The 13,215-nt window shown below is 33.1% G+C and overlaps 1 protein-coding gene across 1 annotated transcript; it reads right to left on the bottom strand.

The window, feature by feature from the left end:
* Nucleotides 1–5,469: 5,469 nt before the first annotated feature.
* Nucleotides 5,470–9,292, bottom strand: LOC112518536 (F-box/kelch-repeat protein SKIP30). Its single transcript, XM_025126260.1, has 2 exons — nucleotides 9,245–9,292; nucleotides 5,470–6,620 (listed from the first exon to the last, which is right to left on the bottom strand). Exon 2 carries the CDS (start codon nucleotides 6,595–6,597, stop codon nucleotides 5,560–5,562), a length of 1,038 nt encoding a protein of 345 aa, XP_024982028.1. The 5' UTR covers nucleotides 6,598–6,620; nucleotides 9,245–9,292; the 3' UTR covers nucleotides 5,470–5,559.
* Between the last annotated feature and the right edge of the window lie 3,923 nt (nucleotides 9,293–13,215).

The following is a 13,215-nucleotide window of genomic DNA, read 5'->3' as shown; positions in this document are numbered from 1 at the left end:
AAAAATCTAAAATATAATTAGAATAATTATCGAATTCCAACAAAATAAATAATTATTATCTTTGGTTTATATAAATAATTCCTGGTTCATACCGGCTTTTTTAAGAGTTATATTAGCTCTTGCTCAAAAAGACATTAAGAGGGGTTTAGCCCTTAGCCTCCTCCGTCCCTCGAGACCAACAATGGGCAGTACACTTGTGATATTTTGGCTTTGGATGCATTTCATTTGGCAGTTTTTTGGATATTGAAAGTGATTTGCGGTAATCAAAGACTCTTATTACATATTTTAACTTTATTTGAATTTCTGAACATTCTTTTTTCCGACCGTTACTGCCCAACTTGACAGCGGACAGCTAATGCGTTCCACTTATTGAACAGGGTTATATGATCTGAATACTAGATATGACCTCAAAATAACAGGGGTTAAGGTCGACCAGTGAGATGATAGAGGATAAGCTTCTTTTTCAAGGTCACCTTACGTGCTTGAACCGATAATCATCTTTTGGCGAGCCTTGGCCGAGTTCGGGCCGGACTTGACTTTTTTTTTTGTTCAACGGCCTAATATTGTAAACCCAACCTCTTTTTTCGAGTTTGACAACTTAGCATTCCCGCCCTGTAAACGAGCCGGTCTTGCCAACGGGCCTAAAAGGTGTAATTCTTATAAATATATATACTCGATCACTAACAATTATTTAACAAATGTGGAACCAAAAAGTAAAGGAAAAACAACGTTGCAATTAAAAAAATTTAGCAACTAATGTAACAAAATGAATCTCAACAAATGGATAAAGAAATGAAAAACAAAATTTAGACTTCCATAAAATCAATAATGCATTCCTATTTTTTTATGTATAACATTAATATTCATATTTTCATGGCTCCATCATGCTACTGCCAATTTCAAACATCTCAAGTTTTGATCAAGAACCTTCATAATTCTTTAACTGAAAAGTCTCATCCTATAACTTTAATAATTTAATTTTAAAATATACCAGTATAATTTTAAATAATAATAAAAAAATATTAGTTATAAAATATAAACGGGCTGGAAGAGCCTATCCATATTTATTTTTACATTTCCCATGTCCGACCGTTGATTTTAACGAATAAACCCGGACTCGTTTATTTTTCGCCGATAATAGTTATCCAAGTCCGCGTTTCTAACGGGTCGGATCTAACGGGTCGTCCCACCCATAAACATAAACAGGTATAATAAGACTTTGATGTAAAAAATTGTTTGCCATGTATGACTAACATTCCTGTAAAAGGTTTAGGATAAGATTAAGCCGCTACCATAAACCATCGTAGATCCCTATGTTACTTAATTAAATGTTAATTAATTAAATATTAAATTTATTATCAACAAATTTAATGCTTCATCTTTTTTTTTTTTTAATGTTTTTTTCTTTTAAAGGTTAATGAAATGAAAGACGAATGAACAACTACGAAGCTGTATCATACGCATAATTATTTACAATCAAATTTTAATTATTATTTTACATATTAAATTATATATATATATATATATATATATATAAGGGTCCATTAAGGAAAGAAGTGATTAATTTGTGATAACTGTGAGATCCAATCTCAACCACACATTAATGGATAAATTAAGAAACTAATATTTTTGATAATTTGACTTAAAATTATAATTAAAGAACATTTTAGGTATTTTAATTTTTTTATTTCTCCCCTCTCTCTCTCCCCTACCTTCAACTTTCGACAAATATCATGTGATACCCAAAATAAACCAAATACACAATGTGATGCCCAAAATAAATACAATGTGATACACCAAGAAAACTTTGAGACCACTGTGATACCTGTTGTGGTGCCACTGTGATACCAACTGTGGCGGGGAAGGGAGATAGGTAGTGAGGGGATCATAGGGACAAAGATGAAGCTAGTTGTCGGGAATGCTCACAGGTGGGTGTTTAGTAGTCGATCATGAGAGACAGTGTCTTGGTCAGACAAGATGACTAGAGAAGGTCACCGAAGTGGTGGTGGGTGCCGGAGAAGGCCACCGGGCTTGGTCCTTGTATGTCTCTCTGTGTGTGTGTGTGTATACATATATTAAAATAATTAAATTAATTAAAGTAAATTGAATAATCAACACAATTTACTAATTTACATTTTGTTTTATTTTAGTAAATTACATGAATTATCTAACATGATTGGCTTCTATTGGACCTCATAGTTTACCACAAACTATCTAGTTGTCATTTGATTAAGCCTATATATTTATACAATGTTGTTTCATATGTGAAACATTCATGATTGTTTTGTGTATAAAAAAACAATTATTAAAGTTTCACATATGAAACAAACACTATAAAAACTACATTTTAACATGTAATATTTCATATATGAACCAATATATGAAAACTAATTTGTAAATTTACATGAATTATTGGATTTATAAAAAAAATTTATGTTCATCATCATTTATTTCATTTTCTGTTCTATCTTACTAAACAATAAAGTAAGAGACTGTTTGGTAGTTGCTGAATGGTTTGATATAAAATGATTAAGAGCCTCTTATAATACAGTGGAAAATGAAATATAATTGTTTGATAATTATTCATAATGAAATTAGGGTGTTGAATGGTTAAGGGAGACCCAAGATACAAAATCATTCAAAGAGTTTTAGAACTATTAAAGGGGTGTTTGGGATTGCTTATTTAAAACAACTTATGTTTTTTTGTAAAAGTGCTTATTAACTTATGTGGTATCAAACCAGAGTTAAATAAAACAGGGTTAAAATTGTAAACTGCTAATAAACAGTTTTTCATAAGTCAAAAAAGATTAACTTATCAAAAACAGCTTATTACCGGTTTGACACCGGTATAAGCAGTATTTTTCTTATCCAAACACCAAAAAACAGCTTATCACCGGTGCCAGACTGAAATAAGTTAAAAAACAACTTTTATAAGCAATCCCAAACACTCCCTAAGAGACAATTTTTTTTGTCAAACAAGATTCTCCTCTTACCAATTCAGATGTTGTCTCTTAATAAAACTATTAAGATGTAAACATACAACCCCTAAAATTTAAATTTTTAAAAAAATACAACATTTATGAAATATTAAATATACATGACTAATTCAATAGCATCTAAAGAATCAAAAAGTTGAAGGGCTAGTTTTTTCATCATTAAAACTAAAAGAAATTGCATTTTTATAAATAATAAATAATAATAAAATTTTGATTTTAAACAAATTATGCCAAAAAAAACGAGAATTTTATAATTTTTAAATCAATGTAATTATCGATATATTTTTTCGGGTTTTTAATCGAGTCTTCAAATTAACAAGTCATGTTCAACAACTGCTTTTACTTTCTATTTTATTTAAACGTAAATTTCTATATTTTTTAGTTGAAAAGTACCACTAAATATTTAATTCTCAATTTACAGTAAAATTTGTACAACTCATTGAATTGCACCGATACATAACTAGTACTCAGTCAATCATCTGAAGTAGATATACAATCGGGATTCATCTTAACTCCTGAGTGTCTAACTGAGTAGTAGATAATGATCTATGTTTTAAGGTAGAGTTGCAACGTGGGTTTCATTTGCCGAGCTTTTACTTTAACTAATGTGCGTATTTAAGACAAAATCGTGTGGAAAACTGGTCATACATAAATTCCTACGTCTTTTACTTTACGTTCTTTCTTTTGGCAGTTGGTTCCTGTACTTCGTCATGGTCAGGAACTTATATCTACGATAAATAAATCTTGTTTAATGATTTCATCGGATAACTCTTCAGTAGTACATATCTTGATGAAACAGATTCTTTTTTCTATAGGCATTATCTTCACTGGTCGATTTATAACTGCTTTTGATATGCAGAACTTTAAAGAATGTTGAACATCTTTGATACGGAACAGATTAATCGATAACAATGATGGCATGGAATATACCTTTTGATTTGTGAGTAGATGCCGACCCACGACTTTCGTGGAAAGGTCTTGACGGACCACAAACTTGGGTAAATGCCTTTTGTGGATTGGCCCAGCTGTCAATCCCATTTCATTGTGTGAGGGATTCGATTTGGACTTTTTCTTGAATTCAAAAAAATTATGTAGTTATTTTATTTGGGTAAATTGCATGAAAAAGTAATATACTTTAACTTGATTACTATTTTGGATAACGTACTTTTGAAACTTTCATTTTGGTATCTAAGATGTAAAATTTTAAACATTTAAATACCCGGGTAACCAATTGAAGTATTAATCGGTTACCATATTAATGTGACGAGTGATGTGGTACGAAACAATATTTTTTTATATAAAATCTACAACAAATTTAATAACATCCCATAAAAATCGAATACCACAACTTCTTAAAGGCCTTTGTCAATCGTTGTGACCACCATTTACATCAACATTTATCATTTTAATATTTTAATATTTTAATTTCATTTAATTTTCTTTTAAAAATTCTAAAAAAATAAAAATAAAAATATAAAACAAAACTTGTAGGAGGGATCACGTAATTGGTAATGGGAAATAATGCTTTTCTTAATTCCTTGTATTAGTGTTTCACGTATCATGCTTATATATTTGGACTTTTTAAATTAATTTTTAATTTTTTTCATATATAATTTCTAGTATTTAATGTATTGATTAAGATATATTTGTTTCATAATATATTTGTTCATATATATTCGGTTAACAGTGTGATACTTTTTTACGTGTATAAACACTCTTTCACTATATTCATTCACATGTGATAGTGTAGTCCATCACATATGATACACAACATGTGATACTAAGAAGCCGTTTACCAGATACTTTACTTATCTGTAAAATTCAACACTATTATTTACTTAATGGTAAGATTTTAGTCCACCAAAACGACATCGCATGCAACCATTTACCCAGTAAGCGCTTACCGTGGTAAGAGTCGTCACCTTCACTTACCGGGTAAGACTCTTGGTCATTGTCTCGCTCTTACCGGGTAAGATTTTTGGTCCTTACCATATTCATCTAGTGAGGTAATGTGACTTGGTAAACATTTACGCGGATAAGCATTTGGTAAATGACCCCTAAATAAAAGACATGGGAGAGACCTAAGTTGCGGGTCAAGTCATCCGCACACCAACATAGAGGAAGAATGAAGGGAATATCTTATCGAGGTAATCATATTTGTTTTGGTAAATACGCTCTTCAGGCACTTGAACCCGCTTTTGGTCCCGCTATTCGGAGGTTCGATGATAAATAAATAAATAAATATACTGATTCTTACGATTCTCGTACTTTTCTCACGTGAACCTAAACAAGGTTGTAGATTTCTAATAACTTTTCGTTCGATTTGATGGTTTCATCGCTAGGTACATTTCTTTGGTATCGCCCAATCGTCAAGGATCGACAAGAACAACATATGATTTATCGTTTTATAGATCGAGATAGATCCTTATCAACTTACGGAAAATATACGGTATACAACGATCAAACCAGTTAAAGAAGATGCTACTTTCGGTTTCAGATAGTCAAGACCTACAACATAACTATTCAAGACGAAAACAAAAAGACAACCGAGAGATGACGACACCTAAATTCTCAGCTCGGCACAACCAAGAATCGTTCCCCGACACCTTGTCATCGGAGCCGCTTGCTGCCACACGGGTCTCTCGCTCCCGAGGGTCAAAACATCGATACCCGACATCTTCTTGATATCCCAGTTCCACCCCTCCGGCCCGATCACGCCTCCAATCACGTAGATATCATCCCGGAAACCGATCATAGCACACCCGATCCTTCTCTTGAATTCGGAAGCCGAAATCACCACTCTCCTCGAGTCCTGCTCTTGTTTGTATATGAGCCCATGGCTCATGACGTATAACGAACCCTTGACCACGGTCATCGGACCATGCACCCATGAATGCTCCTGAACCCGCCATCCCTCCTTTAGGTTCTGCAACACCTGAACCGTGGTCAAACCCTTGTGCACCACATGCACCTTGCCCCCAATCACTAACCCGGAACAAGCCGAGTTGTGGGTGTGGTGAAGATCTGGGATCGATACCCAAACATCCTTATCAGGATCGTAGATTTCCGCTTTCGAGATCGATTTCCGGCACGTCGTGAAACCGCCGGCCACCAATATCTTCCCGTTCAACACGCAGCATGCAAACATTGCACGAGGAACAATCATGGCAGCCCGTGGTGCCCACCGCCGGACAATCGGATCATACGCCCAGACCTCGTTCGTTGCAAAGCTCCCGTCTTGATCACCGGTCAACGGATCAACCGCATCACTACCGCCACCGAGAACGAACAACTTTCCGGCAGTTGAAACAACGCCAAAGTGGGCCAAGTTCCTAACTTTCGAAGGAAGTATTGGAAGTGTAATCCAAATGTCACGATTCGGATCGTAGAGCTGCCACACGTTTTCTGGGTCAAACGCGCACACACATAAGAACTCTTCGGTCGACTTGACCTCTTCACGGGCTTTGTATAGCTCGGTGCTGCGGGCCGCATCCCGCCACAAACGACAAACGACTTCTAGTTTCGGGTGAAGGTAGTACGGGACCCGCGCTAGACATCTGATAGCAACGGCATCAGGGAGACCATCGATGAGAACCGACATTCACAGTGAATACTATAAGCAACCTGCAAAGAACCAGAAACAAAGAAAACCTTCAGTTCTACATCTTGAACCTTATTCATAATGAATAAGCAAAAAACACGACTGCTCGTAGAACAGATGAATGGAATGGAAGTGAGAGAACGGGATTAAGTTTTCAGTAATAACAAAACGACATCAATCCGAGATGCTAATGAAGCTCAGACGCTAATGATATTTGATTCCATCACCGGAACAAATTATCAAACAAACCGGTTCATTTTCATGTTGTATTCAAGAAACTTGGATTTCATATATATCTGAGCCACAATCGCAAGCAATCAAAGGGCCTGTTTGTTACAGCTTAATGAGCTTCATGGAACTCACAACTTATTCGGTCAGCTATACAAGATTGTTTGGTAGTGGCTTAATAATATAGAAAGTCGGCTTACGGGAGCTTTATGCAGAAAGACAAGTTTTTTTTTCAAATCCGTCCCTCCCAATTAAAAAGCACGCTCCTCCCATCTATGAAAAAACTCTTCAAAACAAAAACCTTCCGGATCTATACAGACAACTTTATTCATACAGGACTTAATGGAAAACATACAACCCCAAAGAATGCAATGCATCTTTGAGCTACAATATATCGTAGTTATGATATGAAGTGATATGAACCAAGATTGATGTCTAGATTGAACGGGCTTATAGTCGAAAATAGAACTAACAAGAAGAAAATGTAACTGCAATTAGGTAGGAAAATGTAAAACTCCATGAAAGAGCAAGAAACCATTAGGTAAAGAGAAACAAAAGAAACAAACATCACCTAAGAAATTCCATTGTTTTTTTAAGGGTGCTAATCCTGGAAAATTGTGACAACAAGAAATCAACCCTGATAAAGTCAGTGGCCAAAATTGTTGTGTACGCCTGGAATCAAACCATGTTAATAACTAAAAAGATCTCCTACTAACTTGTAAGAATCACATTTAAAAACCCCACATTGGCATGAGGCTTAGCATTAGCGTTAGAGTGTCAGATCGACTAGACTTAGAGCATTTCTTTTCAATATATGTTAGAACCTCTTTTCTCTGATAAGGGTTCTTTTGAAGAGTAATCTAATGGGGTTCCACATATTCTGTCATGGTATCAGAGCAGAGGTTTACCACTCTAAGGACTCGGCACGCTTGAGCAATATGCGTTTGTCTAGCCCCTCACCTTCTGACCCCTCTCAACACTATGTGGTCGTCTAGCCTCTGTTGGAAGGGGCATGTTAGAGTCTCATATCGGCTGGACTTAGACCAGTTCTCCTCAATACATGTTAGAACCTCCTTTCTCTCCTCAACGGATCTTTTAGAGAGTAATCTAATATGGTTCCACATATTCCCACATGGTATCAGAGGAAAGATCTACCACTCTAGGGACTGAACACCTTGAGCAATCTGTGCTCGTCTAACCCCTCACTCGTCGCCCTCACGACACTGAAAACCTGTACCCGTCTAGCCTCCTTTGGAGGGGGCATGTTAGAGTCTCACGTTGGCCAGACTTCGAACATTTTCTTTTCAATATATGTTAGAACCTACAGTATCTCCTCAAGGGATCTTTTGAAGAGTAATCTAATTGGATTCCACATATTCTCGCATGGTATCATAGTAGAAGACTAGAAGTCTACCACTCTAGTGACATGACACTCTTGGGCAAACAATATTCGTCTAGCCCCTCACCCGTCTAACCCCCTCTCGACACATTGAGACAACCTATGCCCGTCTAGCCTCCGTTGGATTGGCATGTTAGAGTCTCACATCAGCTAGACTTGTACCATATCTCCTATATATATATATATATGTGTGTGTGTGTGTGTTTATATATATGTCAAAACCTCCTTCTCTCCTCAAAGGCACTCTTTTGGACAAATACCTTCCACCCAAAAACAATGAAACCTTTACGACGGTAAGCAAACACCAGGTGAAAACTTCGGCCACTCGCCAATTTAAAAACAAAAACACAAGTTAAGATTCGAATTCAGTAGCTCCAAGTTATCGTAAACAAACTCTAGAACACTTGAACAAATCCCCAATTGTGCATTGGACCAAGAATTTACAGCACAAACAGCAAATAAAAGGTCTTTGCTAATATATTATCCTGAATAGATTATGAAATGAATCGAGAAATTGGAACAGAAATCCCAAGTTATAATTTTGCAAAATTTGAGGAATCTAACCAGAATCCTTCAAGAACAAAATCACTATCACAATGCACACCCCAATTCCCTAATTAATCACACAACTATCATCAAATCACATTATAAGATCGTTGTAAAAACTTGAGTAGATTTACACCCAGAATATATACATATATATATATATATATAAGTGTGTGTATATATATTTCAGTCTGTCTGTGTTCGTCGTGATACAATTCCAATTACAATTAGCATCGAGATTTCAAAATCACGGTTAAAAACCCACAAAAAATCAATGAAACCCATCAAACGAAACGATTAATCGAATCCAAACAAACCAGATTTTAACATTCTTGAAAATCAAAATCGAGAACCATGTTCCCAATTTGCAAAGACGAATACGAAATTGAATAATTGGGAGATAAAAATCCAACAAATCCTGGTCAAACAACAGGTAACAACGATTGATAGTTAAGGAAAACAGAACAAAATTACCTTGAAAACCAAGATTCTGATTCAGAGTTGTTGCGTAATTTATCAAGAAATGGAGGCGAAGTAGCGTTGGTGAAGAAGAGAAAGAGGGTAAAATTTATAATTTTGTCGGTTTTCTTTTTTAATTATATATAAGAAATGGAGATTTTGAGTGGATTCCAACATGGTTTTGGTTTTTGGAGGAGAAGGAAAGATTGCGTGTGAAATGAAAACATGGGTTGTGTTAGAACTACAAGTTGCTAATTAAATGGCACAATTTGACAAAGGTATATTCTATAAGATGTTCTTTTTCATATTATTTTCTAAATCTTTTGATTCTTCTCGGAATTTTGCTATGTGTATCAACTGTACCAATTAAATTAGTATCAATTACAGTCACTTGATAATATTGTGTAAAATATGTATATTTGGTTGGTACATTGTTTTGAAAGTCGTGCACCACAGTAGAGGTATTCATAAGTTGAGTTGATCAGGTTGAAGATATTTGAATAACCAACTCAATGTTCACGACTTGAAAAATCTCAACCTAAAGCACAGTGCAACCAACTCAACCCAAGTCAAGGATTGACCGGGTTAATCGAGTTGATACTTTGTACATTAAAATATTCATCTGATCTTGAATATATTTTCTCTACTCATAAATTTTTTTCATCCTCACCTAGGTTTGAAGATTTTACATCCCGATTAAATACAGGTTGTTTCATGTTGGGTTATTTTGCGTCGAGTTAGGTTTTGCTTGAGTTGATCGGGTTGTTCGGGTTTTTGAGCACCTTTATACTACTGTAGTACCATGACACCGATACATTTAATTATTTATTAGTTTTAGTATTTTTTTTATGTATTGAATATTGAACATTATAACTTTAACTATTTTGTTTGAACACTTGAATGTTTACAAGTTTTATTCTTTGCAATTAAAAACATATAAATATAACATGTTTTGCCTGAAAATTCAAACATGTCACTCAAATTTTGAACAACATGATATGGTTTTATACATTAACTTAAAATTGGTACAAAACCAGTAACAACAATTTTTAACTTAAAAAAATGGGTATGAAATATAGTTGACTGGTACATGGTATAAGGTCTTATGTATCAATTATAATTGGTTGGTATACCGTATTAGAGGAAAAAAAACTTGATATTGACCAAGTCCACCTCTAAAAAATACAGAAAAACTCAATGAACTATTGGATTTTGGATGATTTAAGTTTTTGAAATTCTTCAACTTAATAAATTATTGAGTTTTTCATCATGAATGGTTAAATTCTTGAATATTTCTTTTTGAATAATAAGCAACTGAATTTTTAGAAATTGGTTATTTACATCATTTTAACAAAAAAAAAAAATCAAAAGAAGGAGATCAAAGACAGGGGCCAACAAAGACGATGAGCAGTGATAGATAGTAAGTGATGATGTGGTTCCAAAAGGTGGTGAAGAAGAGCAACAGTGTTGGGTGCGTTGATTGGTTGAATGATGTAAGGTTTGAGAACGGTAAAACTGATTTAAGTTTTTTTTTTTTTACTTTAAATCTTTCATAGTTCATTACATGCAGATATTTTTGGGTTAAGAAGATACAGGTACCTAATTTTTAAAAGTCAGATAATTTATTTATTAAAAAAAATTCAAACATTTAATCATTTAAAATAAGAATGTTAAATGATTTATTTTAATAAATTTTTTAAAAACTTAATCATTTAAAATAAAAAAATTCATGAGTTTTTCTACATAAATTATTGTTGTTAAATCTTATTTTTTTCCTTTCATATTAATTAATATATTGAAAAGGTAAGAATTAAATGGTTGATTATGACATGTAATATAGATGTCCAAAGGAGGTTTACCCAAAAAGTCGTAGGGCCGAATTGGGTCCAAAGAAACTTACATATTTAAAACATGTTTTATATATAAAAAGAGAGAAAGTTGTTTAATATATATTGGAGAGAAAAGTTTACTTTGTAAACCATGTTATTTGTATAAATTATATAAACCTCATTCAACTAATCATAGTTTACATTTTTTTTTATAATTATGAGAGGTTGATTAATCATTTTTGTTATGGAAGGTGTTAATCATTGATATTATCATCTTCATTATATTAATTTTAAAGAAATACATGAAACAATTTATTAAAATTTCATAAGTATTATATGAAACAATCTCATAACCATATATGAAACAAATTCATCTAGAAAAGTATTATATGAAACAATTTTATTAAACAAAATCATTAAATTGAACAATAAAATCGACGGATAAGAGTGGTTTGCACGGTTTGTACGAATATGAATGATTTGCATTTGATCGCTCCCCCATCTCTCTCTCTCTCTCTATATATATATATGTATGTATATATATATATGTATATATATATATATATATGTATGTATATATATATATATATATGTATGTATGTATATATATATATATATATGTATGTATCTAGGGTTGAATAATGTGAGAACTAAAAGAAGGTTGACTACCATGAGAACCAATCTTAATTATTAATTGAAATTAATCTACGATTATGAAAGATGATGATATTTTTGTAATACTTTTGAAAGTTAAAACTAATTAACCACAAGGGTGGTGCCTGATTGGTTTGAGCTTGACTCAAAATACCAAAAGTACTAAGAGATCCCAGGTTCAAATCCAAAGAGAAATAAAAATTCTCTTATGCCCACGGAGGTTCAAATGCGGTGATCCCAGACCATTTGCAAAGTAGTTGGTTGCTCTGGGATTCGTCGGCTCGCATATCGGGTTGAATATCCAGGTTAATAAAAAAAAGTTAAAACTAATTATTAGTTAATTAAAGTTGAAAAAAGCATTCTAATCATTGGACATCCAATTTATTGTAAACAATAACGGCTATCAAGATTATATTAATTATAATAAAATTTTAAGTTAAAAATATATTAATTACAATAAATTTTTTAATCAAAAAAATTATATAAAAAAGCAAAATAAATGTTTTATCTTCTTTAATTTAACACGAATATTGTTATTTTTTTTACATTTTTTTTAATAATTACAATTTTTACATGAAACAATAAAAGCAATTTAACCCGTATGCTATTTCACCTTGTGAAACGACATTTTAGTATTTCACATCACATTTCACATAATTTTTTATTTTTTTCACTTGATGAAACAACACTGCATTGTTTACACATGTGAAACATTGTGTTGTTTCATAATATAAAACAACACAATGTAAAGTATGGTTGTCCCCTATTGGAATATACTATTAAACCTAAATTGGGGTTACCGCTAAAAACCAACCTAAAGTTATTTATGGATGTCTTCGTGGTGACCTTGAATTTACTAAAGATGATGAGACATTGAACTCCCAACCATTTATGCATTGGAGAGACCTTATTTTTTGCCAAAGCTATTTATACAGCACGAGCTGAAACAGGTGAAATCAAAGGGTATTACTTGAATGCTACTGCGGGTACATGCGAAGAAATGATGAAAAAGACTGTATTTTTCATAGAATTAGGAGTTCCTATCGTAATGCATGACTACCTAACAGGGGGATTCACTGCAAATACTAGTTTGGCTCATTATCGCCGAGATAGTGGCCTACTTCTTCACATCCACCGCGCTACTTTTGTTTTGTCTTATTTTTAAATTGCGAAACAACACTACATTGTTTCACCTTGTGAAACAACACTTTATTGTTTGACATTAACGACATTATGATGTTTCACAATATAAAAGAACACTTTAGCGTTTCACTATCACGTTCACATCACATTTCACATCAACTTTGTTTTGCTTTTACATTGTCAAACAACACTAATTTTGTTTCACTTTAGCGATATTCTATTATTTCATTGTGTGGTTTAAAACTTTGATGTTTACATGTGATGTTTTTATTACATTATATATATACATATATATATATATATATCATATTTTGTTTTCTCATGTGATGTTTTTATTATTTAAAATAGTCAAATATATAT

This window comes from Cynara cardunculus (genome assembly GCF_001531365.2).
Source record: "Cynara cardunculus var. scolymus isolate 2C chromosome LG 9, CcrdV1, whole genome shotgun sequence".
Taxonomy (NCBI): Eukaryota; Viridiplantae; Streptophyta; class Magnoliopsida; order Asterales; family Asteraceae; genus Cynara; species Cynara cardunculus.
The sequence above is the reverse complement of the archived record's forward strand: the minus strand, read 5'-3'. Positions and strand labels throughout refer to the sequence as shown.